The sequence below is a fragment of the Hippopotamus amphibius genome, chromosome 11 (genome assembly GCF_030028045.1).
Source record: "Hippopotamus amphibius kiboko isolate mHipAmp2 chromosome 11, mHipAmp2.hap2, whole genome shotgun sequence".
Lineage (NCBI taxonomy): Eukaryota > Metazoa > Chordata > Mammalia > Artiodactyla > Hippopotamidae > Hippopotamus > Hippopotamus amphibius.
The window spans coordinates 94,105,061-94,129,452 of record NC_080196.1 but is presented as its reverse complement, the minus strand read 5'-3'; the positions used below and the strand labels follow the sequence as shown (position 1 = coordinate 94,129,452).

At 32.6% G+C, this 24,392-nt stretch overlaps 1 protein-coding gene across 1 annotated transcript in view; it reads right to left on the bottom strand.

Moving 5' to 3' along the window:
• DCC (DCC netrin 1 receptor) overlaps nt 1-24,392 on the bottom strand; it is a 798,936-nt gene that overhangs the window by 187,309 nt on the left and 587,235 nt on the right. The window contains exon 16 of the mRNA XM_057698213.1: nt 11,023-11,217. Coding sequence (XP_057554196.1) covers nt 11,023-11,217 — 195 coding nt within the window. The remainder of the gene's footprint in view (nt 1-11,022; nt 11,218-24,392) is intronic.

Below are 24,392 nucleotides of genomic sequence, written 5' to 3'. Positions count from 1 at the left end.
GTTTAATTGTTCACTAAAGGAATTCCACTTCTGATCAAGATGTATTAATAGGTTCTAGATTTCCCCTTTTGCCTAGGTCAACTTAAAAAAAAAAAACAGAGAAAATATATGAGACAACAGTTTTCATATTTTGGACATCAGGAAGATCAGGTCAGTGCTCTGTGAGAGAAGAGACACGAAGTGAGTCCATTGATTACCCCAGCTTACTGCCTGAAGAAAGTTTGAAGGATACAGAAGAGAAAGGGGAAACCCAGAGGAATCCCAGTGGTCTCCCTCCATTGACAACACAGATTTGGAAGTCTGAGATGACCAAAGAAACTGGAGTTTGTGGGGAAGAGTACCAGAGAAGAGAGAAATGCACAGAAGGAGAATTTTGGACATCTACAGAGGGTCTCTCTTAAATCTCCATCTGAGTACTTAGTTTATATGTATGAGGAAATTTCCCAAGGCTGGGGAAAGAACCACCCAATATGAGAAAGGAAAAAAAAAAAATCTTTGGTGCTCACCCAGGGCTATGAAAAACTGGATTTCCACAAGCCAGATGGATAACCACATAATACATAGGATCTTGAGTAGAGTATTCAGAAGGTATTGCCTCAGTTGCAGGGCAAATTAGCTGTTTGCTATTATGTGGTACTATGTTCTTGTACCATGTAATAGTTTAAAAGTAAGCCTCAACAGAACCAAAGTTGTTCCAAGTAACTTAGTTGCATCCTAGAACAAAACTTCAGAATATTTTTAAAAATATAAAAATCTCCAGCTTCCCACAAGATAAATGCAATGTGCAAAATGCACACAAAAATTACCAAACATGCAGAAAGTAGGAAAACACATTCTATAATGAGGAGGAAAATTAATAAAGAGAAATAGACTGACGAAGTAGACAGATGAAAGAATGATTAAAGAGTTATTGTAACTATATTCCATATGTTCAGGAAGGTAGAGGAAACACAGCGTATTAACTGAGATATGGAATATATAAAAAAGACTCAAACCATCCTCTGGAGATGAACACTGCCATGTGTAATATGAAAAATACACTGGATGAGATAAGATTAAGATCAGATCAGCCACTTCAGGGAAAAAACACAGTGTTTTAAGGATAAAGTAATAGAAACTATCCAAAATGAAACATATGGGGTAAAAAGAATGGAAAAAAAAATGAGCAAAGAATCAATGAGCTGTGATACAACTTAAAACACCATAACATATGTATAATTGGAATCACCAATTGAGAGGAGTAAGACTGGGAGAAAAAACAACAACAACAACAACAACAAAACTATCTGAGGAAATAGTGGCCAAAATTTTTTCAAATTCAATGAACCCAATAAACTCACTGATGCAAGAATCTCAACAGACTGTAAGCAGAAGAAACATAAATAATACTACACAAAGACATAATATCAAAATTGTGTAAAAGTAGTGGCAAAGGACAAATCTTCAAAGCAGCCATAAAAAAGACTTATTATGTACAGAGGTACAAAGATACGAATGACTATAATAGTCTTATTAAGAACAAGGAAACGCAGGAAATAATGAAGTAACATCATTAAAAATGCTGAAAGAAGAAAACTGTTTACCTAGAATTCCATTTCCAGTGCGTGTATTCAAAAAGCAAAGGCAAACTGAAAACTTTTTTAGATGTACCAAAAAAAAAAAACAAAACCCAAAAACAAAATCACCAGTGTAACTCCATTACAAGAAATATTAAGGAAGTGCTTCAGGAAGAAAAATACCAGTAGAAAATCTGGATTAACATAATTAAGATATAAAATACATTTTTTTCTTATTTTTTGAACCATTAAGGGATATTTCATTGTTCAAAGAAAAAGTAATAGCAATGTACTGTGCAGTGGTATAATATTTCTATAAGGTCAATAGAGATAAGTTAAAAATACATAGTATAAATTCTAAAGCAATCATTAAAAAAACAAAATAGCTATAGCTAATTAGTCCACAAAGGATATAAGAAAAATGATTAAAAATACTTAATTCCCAAAAATGGCCAGAAAGAGAAGACACAAAGACCAGATAAAATAACAAATGCAACAAATAAAACACAAAGAGCAAAATAGTAGATAAAATCCAACCATATCATTATTTACATTAAATGTAAATGGCCCAAACACCTCAATGAAATGTCAGAGATTGTCATATTGGATAAGCAAACAAACAAAACTAAAATAAGATGCAACTATATTGCTGCTACAAGAAACACACTTTGAAGACAAAAATAATTTGAAAGTAAATGTAATGGAAAAATATATATCATGCTAACACACAAACAACAAATAGGCTGGGGTTGTTATATTAATAGACACAAAGTATATTTCAGAGCAATGAATATTACCACTGATAAAGAGGTATAGCTCATAAGTGATAAAGTGGTTAATTTATCAACAGGATATAACAATCCTAAGTAATTGTGTGCCTGATAACAGAGCTTCTAATTACATGGGGGCAGAAAATGATTTACCTAAAAGAAGAAATACTAATCCACAAGTATAAATGCTTAATCATACAGCATATCCAGACATCTGTTTCTCCATCTTTTCTCCTCAAGTTAGTCCTGAATCTGGCTCACAGGATAACAACTCTCAGACCTCTATGGTTAAACTCTGGGATTCATACCTGAACCTATAACTTGTGTTTGATCAGAAATTTTAGGATTGTGTCCTGTCTCACAAGATCATATTATTCTGTTGTTGAATTGAAGAGATTTAACTTTTGCCAGAATACCTTGTTTTTCCCTATAGGAAGTGAAACTTCTTTGAAGTAATATCTCCTAGTGCAAGTCCTGATCAGGCTCAAAATTGGTTCTAGCTTCTTTTCCCCATGCTAAAGCAATCGATGTTTGCTGTTTATGGTAATATTTATCTGAGTGTGTTAATGTAACTAAACTTTTTCAAAAAATTACCTTAAACTTTTCTTATTTACTTTAGTTCTTTTGTTGTCCTTCCTCATTTATAAAATCAGGATGATATTTGACACTAAAATAATGGAGAAGATGAAGGAATAGATTAATATTTGTAAAGTCTTTGGAAGAAATGCACTGAGCAGTTGACTGTAAACACTAAATGACATTATATATAATATATATATAATTATACATGTATAAGTTTTACCCCATTGAGAAGATTTTTCCTTCTCTTGTTCCATAATAGTATTCACCTATTGTAAATGATTCCAAATAGTCTTAGAAAACTCACCAGGTATAAGACAATGCATCTGCTTTGGACCTCAGGGAGTAAAAAGCGACAAAAGAGTTACAAGTAGAATGTTATGTATTATTAATGAATTACCCTGAGGCTGCCCTTAAACACTGCTAGAAAATGCCTGTAGGTTTAGAAGACAATAACCTCAAAAAAAAAAAAAAAAACATAAAAAAAAAAAGCCATTCTTCCTGGTACAGTCAGAGTAATGATCTCATAAAATGACCTTTTCTATTCTGTCCTCACTCCTCTCTGGGCAACCAGTGCTCATGCTGAAAGAATCTAACTCTCCCACTCAGGATTTTCTAATTAGCATTCTATTGCAGCTGTAACCAGGAGTTTACATTTTTGTCTTTCACACTGAATTGAATGTCACAGTGTTGTTCAGATTTTTATTTAGTATTAATTTTAGCAAATCAGTATGTTTTATACAATTTCATGCATTAGAAGAGTTAGATCTGAGTTTAAAATGGAATCCTCAACTATTTAAAAAAATTGTATTTGACATAATAGTCTACTTCAGGTATAGAACACTATAACCTTCAAGGTTATAAAAACACACAATTCAAAGCCTGTGGAACGACATTATTTATATTTGCTAAACTGCTGATACACAAAACTATAATAAGAACAATGCCTTATTTACATGTGCATAACGTTTTTAACTTTTAAAAATTGCAATTGGCTGTACTTTTGTTATCTCAACTGAACCTCATAAAAACCTTGTAAGGTAGCACACTATACTTACTCTACAGATGAGAAAACTGAGGCTTACAGAGCCCCACAATATGAGAATAATAGGGCTACTGTGCCACATATAACCAATAATTCATTGTTAGAGACAGAACTTAAACCTTCAAAACCAATGGATTATGAAGAAATTAAATCACAAATGGAACACCCATTTTCTTAATTAAACTACTAAACAGTCCCAAGCAAAATATTTCATTAGTATCATAAAAAAAGTATTTTTGATAATATTTAATGAATTTATCTAAAAAAAAGACCTAAATTTTTTAATTAAGGCAAAACTAATTTTTTTGCAATGATCATGATGCAAATTTTGGTATTTATATCTCTTACAAAGACCAACTTCTCTACCTGTGTTAACTCTTTTCAATATCTGTTAATTCTTTGTACCATATAATATGGAATATAAAAGGTACTCTTATTCTGCATTTCACTGAAATACTATAAGGCTGGAGTTCAAATGACTTTTCCAGTATTAAACATTATGGCAGAGAGAAAAGTATGGATCTGAAGCCAGTTTCAGAATTATATTCAATTCCATCTTTATTTACTTTTTAGTGTGCTTAGACTGTTTATTAACACAAATAAGTGAAGTAGTGCCAAATATAATTCAGATGATAAATACACTTTCTAGAAACCAAGTTTACTTTTTATCAAGGGTGTCCACCATAGCAACTGTCCAAAAATATTTAACTAAGGGACTAGGAATTTCCAGTTCTGCTATGATGGTATGAGCACACTTTAGCTCAGCCACCTCACTGATAACAACTATAAACTCTAAAGAAAATACAAAGGAAAAAAAAAGAAAAGAAAAAAACCTAAAAACCCAAGCTACATAATACTCAATGGTTATATAAAAGTAAGGAGACTGTAAAATTAAGTAAGAACGTGGAAAAGTCATGAAAAGAGAAAACAGGCAAGCAGAGAGAGAGAGAGAACAAACAAAAAACAATAAAATTGTAGACCTAAATTCAAGCATATAATTACATATAATTAAATTTTGTGTTCTAAAAACTCCAATTAAAAGGCAGAATTTTTAGAGTTCATAAAAAAGCAATACCCAACTATATACTACCTACAACAGAAAGACAAACATTAAATACAAGACACAGATTGAAAGTAATGAATTGAAAAAGATATACCATGTGAACTGTAAGTAAAGGCTAGAGTGGCTGTCTTAATAATAGATAACATCATCTTAAAGACAAAGAGTATTATCTGAGATAAAGAGAGATATTTATAATGCTAATGAGGTGATTTACCAAGAAGACCTAACAATTATAAATCTATATTGGCTTAATAGACTTTCAAAATAAATCTAGCAAAAAATTTGACAGAATTATAGGGAAACATAGATGATTCCATGTTTATAAAAGGTGATTTTGATACTCAATCTCAGCAATTCACAAACTATTGATCAAAAATTTTAGTAAAGGCATAGATGATCTGAAAAATACTATCAAAGACCTTGATCTAATTGACATTTACAGAACTCTATATCTAGTAACTCCAGAATGTTCATGATTCTCAAGTTCACATATCACATTCAACAAAATTAACAGTATGCTGGTCCCTGAAACGAATTTCAAACATTTAAAGACAGTAAATTGGTGCAGCCACTATGGAGATCAGTATGGAGTTTCCTTAAAAGAACTGAAAATAGAGTTACCATATAATCCTGCAATCCCACTCCTGGACATATATCCAGAAAAGATGAAAATTCTAATTTGAAAAGATACATGGACCCCAATGTTCACAGAAGCACTACTTGCAATAGCCAAGACATGGAATCAACCTAAGTGTCCATTGATGGATGAATGGATAAAGAAGAAGTAGTATATATACACAATGGAATATTAGCCATAAAACAAAGAAATAATGCCATTTGCAGCAACATGGATGGACCTAGTGATTATCATATTAACTAAAGGAAGTTAGAGAGACAAATATATGATATCACTTATATGTAGAATCTAAAACATGATATAAATGAACTTATTTACAAAAAAGAAATAGACTCACAGACATAGAAAACAAATTTACAGTTATCAAAGGAAAAGGGGGGGAAGATAAATTAGGAGTATGGGATTAACATAGATACACTACTATATATAAAATAGATAAAGAATGACCTACTCTATAGCACAGGGATATTCAATATCTAGTAAAAACCTATAATGGAAAAGAATCTGAAAGAATACATATATATGGATAACAGAATCACTTTGCTCTACACCTGAAATGAATACATTTTAAATTACCTATACTTCAATGAAAAATGGTTTAAAACTAAAAAAAAAAAAAGTAAAAAAATTGTGAAACCAGAGTATATTTTCTAATTATGATAAAAAATTAAAAATCAATATTAATAAGATAGCTAGGCAAACCCAAAATTGGAAAATTAAGCAACATAAGTCCTAGGGCAAAAATAAATCACAGAAAAGTTTGAAAATATTTTAAACTAAATGATAGTGAATATACAACACATAAAAATTTGTGAAATGCAAGGAAAGTGTTGCTTAGGCAAACACCAACAGCTTAAAATGCCTAGATTATGAGGTTCCACCTTAAGAAATTACAAATAGGAGTGCAAACTGTGACTGAAATATGTATAAGAAAGAAAATAGTCAAGATACGAGCAAATATGAAAGAAATAGAAGATAGATAATAGAAATAATTAGTAACATTAAAGCCTTTCTTTGACATCAACAAAATTGATAAACCCCTACCTAGACTGATCACAAAAAAGAAACAGAGCATAAATTATTATTATCAGAAATGTAAAAGCGGTTATGACCACAGATAACCACGGACAGTAAGAGAATATTATGATAGAACAACTCTGTACCAACAAATGTGACAAAATAAGAGACTCCTGAAAAAATCAACTTGCCAGAACCAATACAAAAAAAAAAACTTCAAAATATAAAAATACCTACATATGTTAAAGAAATTTAATTCATTTCAAAAGCCTTCCCTAAAAGGAAATCTCAGTTACAGATGGTTTTGTTAGTGAATTTTATCAAATATTCAAGGAATAAAAAATATCAATTTTACACAAACTTTTTCAGTTACAGAAAAAGCAAATTGTTCAAATAATTTTATGAGACTGGTATAAGCTTAGTTTTTAAAAAAAAAAAACTGAAAAAAGTCACCAAATGAATAGAAATTTATCGACAAATATACTTCATGAATATAGGCAAAAAAAATCCTTTATAACTATTAACAAATTAAATCCCACAATATAAGAATGGGTATTTACCCTTCAAAAATCAATCAATATAATTAACAATATTTAAATAAATTAAAAGAGGAAAAACATATGACCATTTCAAGAGATAGAAAATGATTTCACAATTCAACAAATGTTCATGATAGCATTCCCATAAGCTAGGAATAGTAGAAAACTACCTCATTGTGGTAACAGACATCTGTGAACCCACAACCAAAGTCCTTTTTGGGCTGTACTCCACAGGCCTACAAGCCCAGTACCTGCCCAGCTTCAAGACCAAAGAAAGAGCCTAGAGTCAGCAACAGAGACATCAATGAATGGGAGAGCTTACACATCTGAAGCAAGGTCCTGGAGTGACACCCCATCATGTGTGGGCAGATGGTGGGCAGTCTTTGTTCCCGGGAGTGAAGGGGAGGTTACCAGTTATAGGGGAATTAACATCAGGTGGACTCATTAGCTACCAGCGAAACCAGTAGAAGGGCATGCCCCTCCTGGCCCTTTAGATAAGAAAATCATCAGCTGGGGCCTGGGGCAAGTGCAGAGGAATGTCAGTCCTGTGTTTAGGGCTTAGGTGAAATAGGCACTGGTGGGGTAGAGGACATACAGAGAGCAAGCGGCAGACATCTTGAGTGGCCTGACCATATAGCCCTATTTCATGTTTTCCTGAAGATTAGGAACAAAGTAAAGATGCCTGCTTTCACTATTTCTATTCAACAATTTACTGAAGATCTTCACCTTTGCAAGAAAGAAAGAGAAAGAAATAAAAGACACAAAGATCAGAAAATAAGTATAAAACTGTTCCTATTTGCATGTGATATGCTCATTTAAATGGAAAATCTCAGAGCATCTACAAAAATACTAGTAGAACAAACAGTTGAATTTAACAGTCTTAGGATACCAAGGTTGATGTTAAAAAATCAGTTTGTAGCAAACAGCTGGAAAATAAATTAAAGAAAATTCATATATATATATATATATATATATATATATATATATATATGTTTTAGGGCTTAATCTAACAAAAATATTCAAGAACTCAAGACCTCCACATTGAAAACTAAAAAATATTGCTGAGAGAAATTAAAGAAGAAATTCAAAAATACACAGCCTATTGTATGTGATTATAACTCAATAAAGCTCTTTTCAAAACTCAATAAATCATAGCCTTTATATATGCAGAGTTCATTATCTACAGAGATATCTCCAGAAAGAAAAAAAGATAAAGTCATTAATAGATAGATTGATCAATAGTTTGGCAAACAGTAAATACTAAGGTTTTTAAAAAAAAGGACGTGATTTCAAATTAATTTTGCTGAACATTGCTAGAATTCAGATATTATGGGTCTATACCACGTGTATATACCAAACTTGGCATTAAGACTTTTGAATAAAAAGGAGGAAGATTTCAAAAGATTAATAAACACCTAATAGTACAAACATTGGTTAATGAAACTCTATGCCTACACTAGGTAAGCTTTGTTTTGTTTGTTTTAAATTAGGCAATATTAGATATTGTTCAAATAGTCTTGTATTTCTAGTCCAAATGCAGCTCACAGTGCCTGGTGTCTAAATAGTGACTTACTATGCCTGATAAACAAAATGCCATTTGGAAGTTCTCATCTCTCACCAAAGAAAAGAGGAGGTTTATTGGTCAATTACAAACTACGTAGCTTTTTATAGTCTAAAATACAATCATGATACTTGAAGTTACGGCTGACCCTATGCTTAAATGGATTACAACTTTCCTTAATTCATTTTTAATTGCATAACTGTCATACAGTTCTTAAATTATATCATTCCCTTTTGTTTGTTATATATAAAAGTCTAGATTAAAAGCTTTAAAATTGTATTTTAAATACATTTTCAAAAAGATATAAAAACTGATATGCCTATTTTAATGCTCAACAGAACAAGTGAAATATTGATGTTTTCTTTGTAGAGTTCAAATGTGCACTTGATTGAATCCTTTATCTTTATAAAAATTAGAACTTAAGATAAGTTTAACGTACATTTAGCCAAATATTGGAAACTCATGTTGAAAAAATGCCAATTTATTTTCATAACCATGAGGCTACTGGAACAATAATGATAAAACACTATTTTAGATTTTATGTTATGACATGGTACTATGTTAAAAGAGTTTCCATAGATTTTAAATACATATCTACACATACACGCACGTGTGTGGGAGGGAATGTGTGGGTGTATGTGTGTAATTTCTCTTTCCAGATACGTTTTAAAGTGCATACTCATGATTATCTATCGAGACAGGTTCCTATCCCATTTTACCTTTATCAGTTTTCCTACCTCTTTAAAATGTACCTTACAAAGGGAAATTTCATTTTTATGCATTTGGAAAGATTTGCCAGAGTACTAATCTCCTAAATGCCTCAACTTTACTAGACTTGCAAATTCATGGTAGAGTTTCTTTGTAATAAAGGGCATCAATACCAAAAGCACGTGGTGAAACAATATAGTTTTACTTCAGGACTTTCATTCTGAGTTTGCATCACAACCTCATGGCCAGGAAAGCCTGTGTACTGCCAATGGGAATCTCTCCCTCTGGTGCGGGGCATCAAGATGAACTGTCAGAGATGGGGTAGTATACTGAATAATGGATAAATGAGAGTCCCCTGACATAAGTTTGATGGCCATAAAATATGAATTTTGTGACTGCCTCTGCATTCAAACTCAGGGACTGACTGAGAGAAAACTATTTCCAAATGCCAAGCTAACTAAAATTGTGGAGATTTGCAGAAGGTGCTTCTCTTATTAGTGTTTGAAGCAATTATAGAGAGAATGGGTCAGTGCAATTTTCCTCTTGCACGACAAAACCTTTTCTTGCTACTGCGTTTTAGCTATTCAAATTCAAATCAGGCTTCTCATCACAAATGCTCTGTTTCTGAGAGACACTGCAAATAAGTAGCAATCCAATCAGGTTGCCTTTTCACTGAGAAGGTCACTGTACTTCAATGCAAATAATATCGTGTTAAATCAACAGGTAGAATCAACTTGCTTTTTGCTTTATGACAATTGTTTAACTTATTGGCACCCTATATATGACATATATTCATTTTATTTCCCTCTGCTAAGTATATCTTATTGCACTATGGAAAAGCTAATGTAAAATGAACATGAAAACGATACATATTAACCCCATCTGAATAAACACAGTTTCAATGAATTCAGAAACATCACAATAGAAATATTGCATTCAGTAAAGTGAGGTTACATACAGTAAGAGAACTTGGATTGGGAGGGACCAGGACTACATGTGGAGAAGAATTTGACTGCTCCAAGTTACTGGCTTAGTTGGAAATTCCTTTTTTAAAATCTTTTTGCTTTACGGTCATAATGAGATATCCACCAAGCTTTATCTATAAATACTAAGAAAAAAAAGGTTATGTGACTAGATAATTCAAGGTTAAAGAAAAATTGACAGAATATCTTTCTAGTGAGAAAAAAAATGTGCTGACTTTCTGTAAGAATTATTAAGATTAGAAATTTCCATTGACAGAGGAAAAAGAAAAATGTTCCAATGTACTTTTTGTATCCTTATGACACACAGACAGGGTACACACCAGTACACCCAATACTATTATCTGTCTAAATAAAATTCCCATTTCAAAATTCAGACAGGAAAAAATGCATGTGTGTATATAGGAGGGTGGGTGAGTATATTGATAGAAGACAGCTAGAAAAAGAGAGTTATGAATTAATGTTACAAATTGAAATCAACTTCCAAAAAACAATTTTCCAAGAAAGAAAATGATTGAAAAGAAATGACTTCTTTTCCTTAAGAGAAGAAAAATCACAGTTACTCACCTAACCTCTCAATGGAATAATATCGCTGTTTACTGTCCACACGTACTGTTTCGGCATAAGGGCTCCCAACGCCATAACCGATGATGTAACCTCGCACCACAATGTTTGGGTTCAAGGGAGGAGTCCAACTCATGATGATGCAGTTGGTCTGGGGCCTCACATGAAGAGAGCTTGGCTGGTCAGGGACTTGAGACTCTAGAATTCAAAAGGAAGACATCACCATGTTTCGTAATAGAACACAGCATGGTAACACGTCCCATTTAAACAAGACTTAACATCATGTTCCACAGACCCTCAAATGATGCGTCACTTATTGCCCAAGTTCCTCCTTGTATCAGCTTATGATATGATTTTCATGTTTGATTTGACTGTCACAGAATTTCTTAAGTACAAGAGGATACTGAATTCCCTCCAGAGGCACTGTAGCATCATACATGTTTATTCTAACAGATTTTTTTCCCTTGGGCTTCTTATTTTCCTCATATATTTCTTCTTAGGTATCATTAGTAAGGGGTGAAATCAAGGCAGATGTAAGTATAATAGAAAGGGAAATGAAATGTTGAAAACTGTCTTGCCCAAGGATTATTTACTCTGATTTAACTAGAGATGAAAATAAATGTAGCAGTCCTTTCTTAAGAAATTGTCAGGATAAACAAACCCATGATTTGCTCAGCATGAATAGGATGGTACTTGACCTATGGTTTACTGCATCTGTGAAAAACATATTTATTATTAAAGGAAAGGAGACAGTGGCCTGGATTAAAGCCACACAGACTTTGGAGTGTGCAAATTTGCTTTAACACCAGGCTCTGTCATTTACTAGCTGTGTGTCCTCATCAAGTTATTTACCTTCTCTGAGTTTACCTACAAATTAAACTGGTATTCCAAATACCTGTTGACTCAAAGCTCAAGCTCTGGAAATAATCAAGAGAAGCATTCACATTTGTACTGGATTCTCACTAGATGTGAAAACTTAAAACCTTATTTATCCTTTCTAAGCCTCAGTTTCCTCATGTGCAGAATGAGGATAAGGATAGTAACAGTTTCATCTGGTGGTGAGAAGACTGAATAAAATAATGCACAAGAACACTCCAATTATGAGTAGCACCAACTGATGTTAGCTACCAGAGAGAAAATGCACTTGCTACCCTGATATAAATTTTTTTAAAAGAGACTGTGTGTAGGAAATTAATAAATTGGCATTCTGATTTTATATCACCATTCTTTCTTATAATCCTAACCCTAAAGAAATGAGGTATTTTCTGGACACTGATCATATTTCTATTAATAAATATTAGCAGAGTGTCTCTTAGGTTTGAAGTATAAGGTTAGGTACCCATGACAATCAGGTTACAGGAGAGAGTAAATATGGCAGACATAAAACCTGTACTCTTGGAATTTATAGTTTAATGGGAAAGAGACAAGAAAAAGGCAGTTACAATATACTATGATAAATATTTTGATAGGTTTAATATAGGCACATGTAGCCTATTCTTTGAAAATCAAAGAAGTAGTCTAGGAAGAAATTTGAGAAAGAATACGCCCATCTAAACTTTAATAGTCCATTAAGTGCTTTGCACAGTTCTTGGTAATTGATAAGTAATCAAAATTATTAGTGATTTAAATTGTATTCAAATTACTTGTGTTCATTATTTCTTTCACAACTGAAAATCTCTGAAGGTAACACATGTTTAAATTATATAAGAGAATCTGATGATTAAAGGCAATATTACAATTCATTTTTCTCCTTGATGTATGACAAAGGTGATGAAGTCTCCACCACCAACTTTATCCATCTTCAAAACATACACTTCTAGCTTAAGTGATGTATAGAAGCATGTCTTTTATTGAAGTTTTTAAAGTAGGTACTATACTAACAGCTTTTCAGAAGATGCTACATTCTAAAGATGCTACATCAACAACATTTTCTGAAGATGCTCTTTTATTTTTCCTTGAGGATACTACCTATTTGGGAACAAAAGGGACAGGGTATTGTTTGCCCTGAAGATGCCTGAGATATAATATGCAAAAGTATAAAAAAATCATCTCAAAATGTGTATATAAACCTTAACAGAATACAATGTTTGTGGAGAACTTCCCACTACAAACCCTAAGTAAAAGTAATAAAAGATGTGAAAGGGATGGATTAATACTTATCAACCCTATTGCTATAGAGGCTCTCCAGTGTCCTCGAAGTGTAATGGGCTTTCCAATGAATTCTGTTTGGCATATTTGAAGCTTCTGCAATAATTACTGAAATAACTAGATAATCCGCCTAATCTTATTTTCAGAAAATAAACAGAATACGACTCAGATTTTCTGTATTTATGACTTATTCAAAATAATATGAAAGCCTAATGATTTGAATGACAATATTCAACATCTTTTAGAATAAAAAGAAAAATATATTTTCAGAATTACTATTTCTCCATTTTTCTACAAACCATAGAGTTATCTCCCCTGCAAGTTAGTTAAATTAATACTCATAGAATTATATCCATTGGCGCTTAAAGGCTACCATGGTAATGAGTGCATGAACTGGCTCTTGAAGAAGATGGGTTGTCAGTACACAACTCATCTTTATTCTTCACTGCTTTTATGCAGTTTCAATCCTAGATCCAAATCTCAAAATACTTTTTAACATGATAAAAAATAAGGGTGTTGATACATAAGAGTACATGCTGCCTCCCATCTAAACAGTTAACGGGCTCTTACAACCCAATTAAGATCATTGGGCCAGAAGGAAAGGTGCCTGTCAAGTATTTGACTTAAGTCATTCAAAATACATGGCCTCAGGGTAAAGGCAACTGGGTTAGGAGATTGCTCATAGTGATGTGAGTACCCTTTGTTTGAAAACCAAAACTGAAATCTGCTATTTAGAAGTACATGAAAGATTTTTATAAGTACCTCTCGGATAATGCCTGCATATATAAAGCATGGGAAGAAGTAGTTATTGAAATAACTTGAAACCAAAGAACACATTTTGCCTGAAATATCCAAATTAACAAGGCCACAAATTTCTATCAGAGTCAAGATAACCAGGTTAACTGCCATTCCCGATTAGACTACAGAATCATGAATTCTGTCTTGGTTTAATTTGTTTCTAAAGAATATTAATTATTCTCTGAGTGAAAATACAGAGTTTCACTAATGAGTAATGTTCACATATAGCACACTAGGAAATTTACCAGCCTAATCCCAATGACATTTCAACAATTACTGTGCATCTCCTATGCATCAGTCATAGTTCTAGGTACTGGGAACAGAGATTTGGAGAGATAAGACCAAAAACATTAAGAGTAAATAAGGAAATCATGAGATCTTGGTAAGCTAGGATATAGGATATAACTGAATCATGTATATGACATATCAAGGAAGGTATCCCTGCAAGAGTCTAAGGTGAATGATCAGAAAGAGCCAGTTAAGTAAAACTCATGCTGAAAATCATTATAGACAGAAGGAACAACTACGGCAAATGACTAGAGCAAGAAACCGAAGAAACCAAAGGTCATTGTGCTTGACTGTAGAAGGAAATGAAGAAGATAAAAAGGGAGTCACCTAGTGGGAATACAAAGTGGTACAGTTGCTATGGAAAATAATATGGTGGTTCCTCACAAAATTAAAAATAGAATTACCATATGATCTAGCAATTCCACTATTGGGTATATTCTTGAAACATCTGAAAGCAGGGATTCAAACAGATATTTATATACCTGCGTTCATAGCAGCATTGTTCAAGATACTCAAAAAGTAGAAGCAACTCAAGTGTCTATCAACAGATGAATGGATAAACAAACTGTGTTCCATACATTTAATGGAATAATTTTCATCTTTCAAAAGGAAGGAAATTCTGACACATGCTACAAGAACCTTTAGGACATTATGCTAAGCAAAATAAGTCAGTCACAATAGGACAAAATTGTATGATTCCATTTATATGCGATACTTAAAGTAATCAAATTAATAAAGACAAAGTAGAATGACAATTGCTAGGAGATGGGAGGAGTAAGGAGTTACCGTTTAATGGGTACAGAGTTTCAGTTTTGCAAGATTAAAAGAGTTTTGGAGAAGGGTAGGAGTGATGGTTACAAAGCAGTGTGACTATCCTTAATGCCACTTTTTAATATACTTAAAAGTCATTAAAATGGTAAACTTTATGTAATGTGTGTTTTAAAACAATTTTTAAAAGGTTGAAAAATTTAGGAGACCCTAAAATCATGTTTGCACTTGTCTGCATGGCCATTCTGGAGATGCAGTGTGCTTATTTGGGACATTTGAGAGGTAGCGTCAATGGAACTGTGTAATTGGTATGGTAAAGGCTCAATGATAACTCATAGATCACATCAACTGGTGGACGATGTACTGAGCTGAGGAAAAACAGGCAAATTCTGGTGGTCATGTTAAATTTGAGATGCCTATTAGTCACACGTATAGATATCAGGGAACTAGGAGGGTATATAAGTCTGGGGTTTCGGAGAAAGACCGTGGACAGATTTACAGATGTGGAAGCCACCAGCATATAGAGGGTATTTAAAATAAATTTGTATGAATATAGACACAGAGTGAGCATGTGAGTAAACAAATAAAATACAAATAAGATGATATCAAGCAAGATCATCCAAAATTCCCTAAAGTCTTCCCATACCACATTGGAAGGCCAGGTTCTTTACAATGGCCTAGAAGGTCATGTGTGAGCGACTCTTTGCCCCCAGTTCTCTATCCTCATCTCCTACCACTTCCCCCACCCCGCCCCCCCAGTCATCTCACCTCAGCCATCCACACTGGACACTTACTTTTCCTCAAACATGACAGGCATATTGTGTTCTCAGGGCAGCTGTATGCCCTGCCTGGGAAGCTCTCCCTCAGATATACCTTCTTGCCTGAACTTCTTCAGGCTTAGTTATTTAGTTTCCAATTTCAGACTTCTCTGGCTACCCTATTTAAAATTGCAATCTTTCTCTAATCTCTAATCTTTTAATCTCCTAATAATCTCCTCTCATGTTTCCCCCATAGGATTTATGGTCACTTGTGCTACCTATTTCATGTGATTATTTTATTATTTTTCATCTCATCTCTCTCCATAAAGTCTCTACAACTCTAGTAATTAGAATAGTTCCTGGCACGAAGTGCTCAAAAATATAGGAACAAAGTGTATATTTCCTATAAGGTTTAATGCAATTGTCATTTTGTACAACTCAAATATAAAATTACCACAATTTTACATAAATCTCTCCACAGGATAAAATTTTTAAGAAAAAAATGGGATAACATTTTTAACTTTGCTGTTGAAACAAGATGAAAATATCATTATTGATGTCACTTTCTCTAGCAAGATTGGTCACTAGCAAGCCTGGTCTCCTCTGGCTCCTGGTAATGAAAATGCCTGCTGCTGTGGACCGTCTGCGGTGGCTATGGCACTGCCAAGTGGTGTCAGGTGGCTGGTACTTTTGACAAACACTCATATCTGTTCTCTATTTAGTATGTTGCATTTTATGGGCCATTTTGTTAGAGTTTTGCTCCAGTCCTTAATAGCCTATATTTCTTTACAGAGAATTACAGAAGGCAATTGACATACCCATACTCTGTCTTTCTAGACAGGTCTGATACATACTAATGTGTTCATTTCTACTGGCAGGGCCTGTTCTCAGCAATGGACATCATCATTCTTAAGCACTCGCCTCTATAAACTTTGAATGTTATTTGCTTGTTTATCGCAATGGGCAATCACTTCTATTCATCTTTATGTTATTTTATTTTTTACAGCTCTACTCCTACCATTTTCTCAGAATTAACTTTTTAATACACTTTTAAAATTTACACGCAGTGAATTCACTTAGCGGTACTCAGTTCATGTATCCACCACTCCTGTCATGGTACAGAAGAATTCCAACCCCCTCTTCCCACAAATGTCCTCATGCTGCTTCCCTTTGCAATCATTCTCTCCCCGCAATCCCTCAGGAAGCCTGCTGGCTTGGATGACTGGTGGATGCTGGTACTGTCCCAGTGTGAATAACATATTCAGTTATAAAAGAAATGATGTCTTGAAAGATCAGCTCATGATCATGTTTTTGAGCTCTCCATATTTGTTATACTTGAAAATACTGAAATAAAAAAAACAACAAAATCTTTAAAACCACCCATGATCAATCTGTCTTTGAATTATATAAGAAATGACATCACCCTCTTTTGCTTCAATTGCATCACTGGAGTCACTGTCAACTAGTTTGATCTAAGAGAAAGAAAACTTTATGTTCTACCAAAAGTACTGTCAACAGTCTCAACACTATTAAATAATCTGCTGATTGAAATACCAATTTTATTATTTTATTTATTTCTCAAATAATAGCAAATGTTTCTGTCCTCTATGTTGTTACATTGATTTACAGAATTGTCTATTTCTATGCCAGACAGTACTATATTGATTTTAAATCAGGCTTTATAGTAAAAATGTTTGTTCTACTTTTTCAAAATTTCTTCAAATTCTTTTGTATTTATTCTTTTATATAAAGTTTATTCTGGTTGGAATTATATTAAATTAACCATTAATTTGGCAAGAACTAACATTTATATAATGTTTTTCATCAAAGAATATACATATCTTTCTATTTATTCATGTCTTATTTTATACCTTTTAATAAACTGCTATTATTTTCTTCATATACATTTATTTACAGCTTGTTAAATTTAGTCCTAGATTCACTTTAGTTTGCTGTATAAATTCAATTCTTTTTAATGTTTAAACTAATTATTGCTAGTGTAATAAAAAAAAGTCAATCACTTAGAAAAAGTCAGTCAAGTCATAGGCAATCAAACATTTCATAAGCACATTAAAATATTTGCTGTGGCCAAGGAAAGCATTGGGAACTTCTTTGAACATTTATCCAAGTCTAAATAATTTGTACCATCCTTTGTACAGTAGGGCTCTGAGATTTTGAACCACCACTTGTCTAAGAACTAAAGCAGATTTTAAATTGCTTTCAAAAATCAGTTTTGGCTTTGCTGGCAACATTTCTTATATTTAAGGTGAATTTCACTTGAATGAGAATAAGGGGCTGGATTCTTCAATTTCATGATGACTTGGCTGCTGCACCACTGGCTTATCTCATCCCGTAAGCGTCTTTGTCAATCAGAAATGCAAAGTATCATGGATTTTCTATCAAAAGCCCATGTGAAAGAAATCCTTTTTCACAACATGCCACCTACATTCCACTGTACATAAAATCCCATACTAACATCTTTGTATCTCCAGGTGACCACATTTGTGAGCTCAATGGTGTAAACTCCATTCTTTATTCACAAATTGGTATCTTCTACTTAGATGCATTTTAAAAGCATGTCATTGGCTTTCACCAACAATTTTACCAAAATAATAGTCAAGTGAAAATAATTTCTGCATTTGTTAAAATTTAAAAATCAATTTTATAAAATGTTACCTAAGAATTTTAATCTAATAGGTATACAAGTAAACCATGTTGCCTGGATTTCAGGTGATAAAAGCTACATTTTAGATGTAACAATTTCTTTTGGATCAATAAATTATTTAGAAGTTTTACATTTGTCAATATATATTGGGTATTATATTATTATTGACTATTAGTTTAATTACATGGTGATCAATGAATGTGTTCAGTATGATCCAAGAACTTTAATATTCATTTCTTTATAGCTAAGTGCTAAACGTCCTTTGGATGCTTAGGGAAAAATGTGATTTTCTAGTTGTGTGAATATTTCAATTATGTCCAGGTAAATCTTCTATATTCCTTCCTTTTTCTTACAATTCTCAGAGAGATGTGTTAAAATCTCTGAATATAATATTGGTCTTTATATACAACTTCCAGTTTACAAAAATACAGAAAATAGAGGAACAAGTTAAATAATACCAGAAGAAATAATTAGACGAAAACAAATATTAGGACTGTTGAAACGAGAGGGAAAAAGCACAGTCTTTTTAATAAATCAGAGCAAGATAAAAGGATTGTGGTAGATTAAGAGATTTAAGGGATATAAAAACTATACACTGTGTTTCATCCTAGATTAAAATCTTTGTACAAATTTGTACAAATCATCTGTAAAGAAAGTTTTTATTGGTCCATTGAAGAAATCTGATAATGATCAGGATATTAGGTAAAATCATAATCTGCAAAAGTAAAGAGAAAATAATTGAAGAAAACTCCAAAGAACAGTATGTATATGTTTTCATTTTAGTTATATATATATATATATCTTCATTATAATATATAAACATTTTGTGTATGTATGTATGAACGTATGTATTCATTTATGTGTCTAAAGACGGAAGTTAAAGGATATGTATTAGGGTGTTAAGTGATAATCTGATAATCTTTGGGTGGTGAGGCTTGTGTGTGTGTGTTGTCTATTTTTTCTACCTATAATACTACATATTTACTGCTTCTATAACAAAAGTGTGTTCAAATGTTATGGTGGATTTCTAAATTTGTCCATAAAGATCTGTCATGATTTGCTTAAATAGTACAAATGCATGTTTTATAAAAGCCATAGCTTTGTAACTATTACATATTTCTTTAAAAATTTACATATTTCTATAAGACAATCCTTTTATCATTGAGTAGTAACCCTCTCTTCCAAAAGCTGTTTTTGGCCTTTAGAAAATTACCGAAGATAAATCTACATTTGTTTTCTGTTAGAATGATTAGTATTTTTACCCCAACCCTTTACGTTCAATTTTTTCATAACTTAGTATTTTAGATGTGCTGATTATAAGTTTCATAGATCTTGATGTTTTAAAAATCCTATTTAATAATCTATCCTTTAACTGGTGAGTTTAACCCATTTATATTTATCGTTATTGGTATATGAGTATTTATTAATACCATTTTATTATGCACTTTTCTTATTTATCCATAACAAATTATTAGTTTTCTTCTTTATGATTTTGTTTGAATAAGCTAAAGAGCTCCTGCCACAGCATTATTTTTTTCTCCTCTACTGAATTAGACATTATACACTTTGTATCCTTCTAGTTGTAATATTTTCAATTTTGAGATCACATACAACTTGAAATCTAGAGTTAATTATATCTTAACTTTTCACAAGAACGTCATTAAAAAAAAGACTCTAAACTGTTTAACCTCCATGATCTCCTCTCCTTTACCAACACATTTTTGTCAACTTTTTAAAACTCTCCAAAATACTATAATTTTTGTTTTATAAAGTCATAATTTGTTCAGATGTACTCATATATTGTACAACTTTGCTTATCACTTTCTCTAATCATCCTTCTGGTAATTTTCTATCTTTTTTAAAAAGTACATCCTTTACAAAAAAGATGGTCGTGATAAATTCTGTTTGTTTATGTGAAAGGTGTTTATGTTTCTCCTTTCCTTGAATAATTATTTAGTTATTTGGGGATATACAATTTGGGGATGATGGTAATTTTTTATCAGCATCTTGCAGATATTTCATTGTTTCCTGGTTTAATTGTTACCGGTGGGAATTCTTCATCAATATAATTATAGTTCCTGAATAAGTAATCTCTCTCTGGGGCATTCAAGCTCTTATTTTTGTCTTTATCTTTGTAATGTTCAGTGATAAAGCTAAAGCATTATTCCTGAGTCTAATAATCCATGTATTTCAATCAATTCTAGAAAATTCTCACTTCTTATCTCTTCAAAAATTATTTCTCCTCCATTCTTTATTTTCTTTGGGGATTATGAATGATGCATGCTAAATTTCTCATTCCATGTTTTCTGTCTTTAAAATTTCCTCTCTCTCTTTTTTCTATCACTGCGTGTTAATTTTGTCTTCAGCTATGTTTAATGTATTATTTTACACATCCAGTGACATTTCATTTCAATGAGTATATATTTTTCACGTTCAGAGTTTTTTATTTTGTTTTAAGCATTTAAATAAATTCTTCCTCAAATCTGGATTGGCCTTTTAAATTTTTTGGAAAACATCTTATTTATATACTTTGATTGTTGTGTTATACATTTGAGATTTGAAGTTTTATGACTTGAATATTGGAAGTTATCAATATAAAATTAATCACTCATTTCATGTATGTATGTATGAATATGTGTATGTATATATTGTCAGCACCTCCCTGGAATCCTGTCAATTTGTTGGCCTGATAATTCTTTGCCCAATTTTCATGTTTAATCTTTTCCCTTTTTCTTAAAAGTATACAATTTAATTTTGTTTTTAGCAAGATCTAAAAGTCTTTCTTTTAAAAAGAGAGGTAAGTTCAGTTTTGTTCAATTTTACAATTTCTCTCATCTAGAAGTATTTTTCATTTTTCCTTTCTAGTTACTTTCTGTATTTTGCTATGTAAAGTTTTATTTTTATTTCTTTAATGATTTAGAAAGCAAATATTTTAAAATATTTTTAAAACAGCAAACCTTGGCTGGTTATACAATTTGATATGGTGTTCATCTTCCATCAAATTATAGGTCATTTGGGGCTTTAGCTTCTGTTTCTAGATATCTATTAGGTAAATCTATCATCATAGAACATGCTGTTTATCTCTAATTTTTGCTCAAATAAAACTTTTGTTAAATGTTTGGACTCTGTGGAGTTCCAGATTTTTGAGTCTCTCATTTCTATAATACTATTTTTCCCTTTTCTTGTCCTACTTTCTATTCAAGTTTAGTGCTCATTTTTTTTTCACAACTTTTGACCTCAAATGACGCTAATATGATGCCAAAAGAAAACACAAACTGGTTTATCTTATTGTATGCAAAATTTTATTTTGGTACAAGTATACTTATCTTTATCAATGAGTCAAAAAAATTTTTGTTTCTTCTGGCAATTGTATTAGTTTCCTATTGCTGCTATACTTGGTGTATTAAATTACCACAAGCTTAGTGACTTAAAACAGCATAAATTTATTGTGTTACATTTCTGGAAGTCAGAACTCAATATCTGTTTCAGTGAGCTAAAATCGAGGTATCAGCAGGGCCTGACTCCTTATCGAGGCTCTGGGGACCACGTGTTTCTTGCTTTTTCCAGCGTCTAGACCAACTTCCTTGGCTTATGCCAAACATCACTCCAACCTGCTTCTGCTGTCACACCTTCTGTCATTCTGAGCTTCCTGCCTCCCTCTTCTAAGAACTCTGTTGAATACATTGGGTCCACCTAAATAATCCAGGATAATCCCCTGTCTCACAAACCTTAATTTAATCACATCTGCAAAGTCTCTTACTCAGAGATCCCAGGGATTAGGACATGGACTTTTTGGGGGGCCATTATTCAGACTGCCACAACTCTTCCATGTATTCTATTCTTCCATGTATTCTATTCTTCCTTCTCTCTTTTCTTCCTTTTGTCCTTCCTTCTTTCCTTCTTCCTTTCTTTTTCCATTCTTCAATTTCTTTCAATTAGTCAAAAACTTATTTTTCTCATTTCTCATCCTTCTGCCTAGAGATTTCCCACTTTTCAGAGTCTGTTTTTTGAATGAATATGAGAATTTTAATATGCAGTGTTTCTTTTTTTCTGGGTGGTCTCATCATCTTAGATTTTACCATTATTCTTAAAATAAATCTTAATGTGGTCCTTCTCAAAGCCATATGCCCAGCAAGTCTCACATATCATGCAGATTCCAAAAGACAGAAGTTTTTTCATGGTTCATTTCTCAAATGAAATGAACTTACAGTAATACCACTTTACCATTACTGAACAGGCTAATAGGGCTAATTATCTATTTCCTGGGGCAGGAAATTAGAGCCTGTTCTTAGATTCACAGTTTTTGCTTACATCACTGTTGTATTTTCAGGAGTCTCTGCATTGCTAATTTTTTTGCTAGCCAAGCTCCTCCATTTTAGGGTAGAGGTTTACTTTTAAATTATATCATTAGTGATTTGTATAACAATTTCTACCTGTTCACTTTGATTCTTTTTTTTAAGCAGCACAAATAGACGCCTAAGCTCAATTTCCTGGAGGATGCCTTGCCGAACTTCATCATAAATTCCTGCATATCCTTATGCAAAACATTTACAAGAGAACTTTGGGGAATTCTAATGATTTTGTCTTTTTAAGCTGAAATTTTGAGGCACAAAATAAATATTTTAAAACTTTCCAGCTGTTAGTAATAGCAAATATGCTTTCAGGGAACCCTGAACAAATGGTGAGGGTTGGCTCTATAATTACTTTAACAAAACATCCTAATTAAAAGGGTAATCCATAAGGAATTGGAGTATTTCTCCAAGTTACTGTTGATCTTCACACTGCTTAAGCCAAACAGAGAAGACAAGAGAAACTACAAAAGTCACAGAAAGAGAGGTAATTGCTTCCAGGTATCTGTACATACCACTGCTTCTGTTTAGCTGACTTGCAAGGCTCAAAGTTACCACCCTAATGAGTAGATCACACCTTTGGACTTCCCAAGGAGACTCGAAGGCAAGGGGAGAAAGTTATGCAATGCCATGCACCTAGAAGGGCCAACACTAGGGTTCCCTCCCAATGTAGATATCTCTGGCTAGAGCAAAGAATGCCTCCCATTTCAAGTGGTTTTCAAAAGGATTGCTTCCTCCTTACCCCAAAACTTAAAGGAAATCAAAGTCATTCTATATGGAAATCTGATTTTGTAATGCTTAGCCATGAAAGCTCTGGTAGAAGTCATCTGAATCTCATTTTAATTTAAACATTTACTTGAAAAAGTTAAAATGAGATGAATATTTAAAGAAAGCTTCCCCAGCTTAAATATATGTATATATTTATTCTATAGATTCTATATAGATTCTACATTCTATGTTATTTTTATATTTCCATATGGAAAGACAGCAAGCATTAGGCTGAGTATTCTTTGGTGCTATTAGCGACCGCTTCTGAGTTTGTCCATTCATCCAAATATTAATTTGTATCAAGGGTTACACTTTTTAATATTTGAATGATGTAGTCAAAAGAAGAAAAACAGGAGGAAGGAAGAGGAATCAAAATCAGTTTCAGGGAGTAGCTCAGTGAAAAGAGATCATGCGTCCAGAAATTGAGAAAGCCTTAGGACCAAATATGTTTGGTCCTATTAATTTGGTACAGTGAGTAAAATCAGTGCTTTACAAAGCAAGTGAGACACACTTGTCCCACATTCCTATAGTTCAATACCCTGAAATGGCTATTAGTTTCCATTACATTTTAACGGTATATAATCTTAAATCATAAACTATAACAGCATTATGTGCAAGAAGTATGAACTTCACTAGCTTTCTTCTATTAATTTTTCATTTACCTTTTGTCAGATTGCTAACATGCATCTTATGGTCAAAGATAAGAATTTGTCTAAACAATTATAGCCCAAATGAAGAAGTGGAAGAATGAGAGAAAAGGCAATATTTGAAATGTGTTGAAATGAGTTAAGATAACTGGCTGGTAAAGGAGTACCATTTGGATGAGGGAGG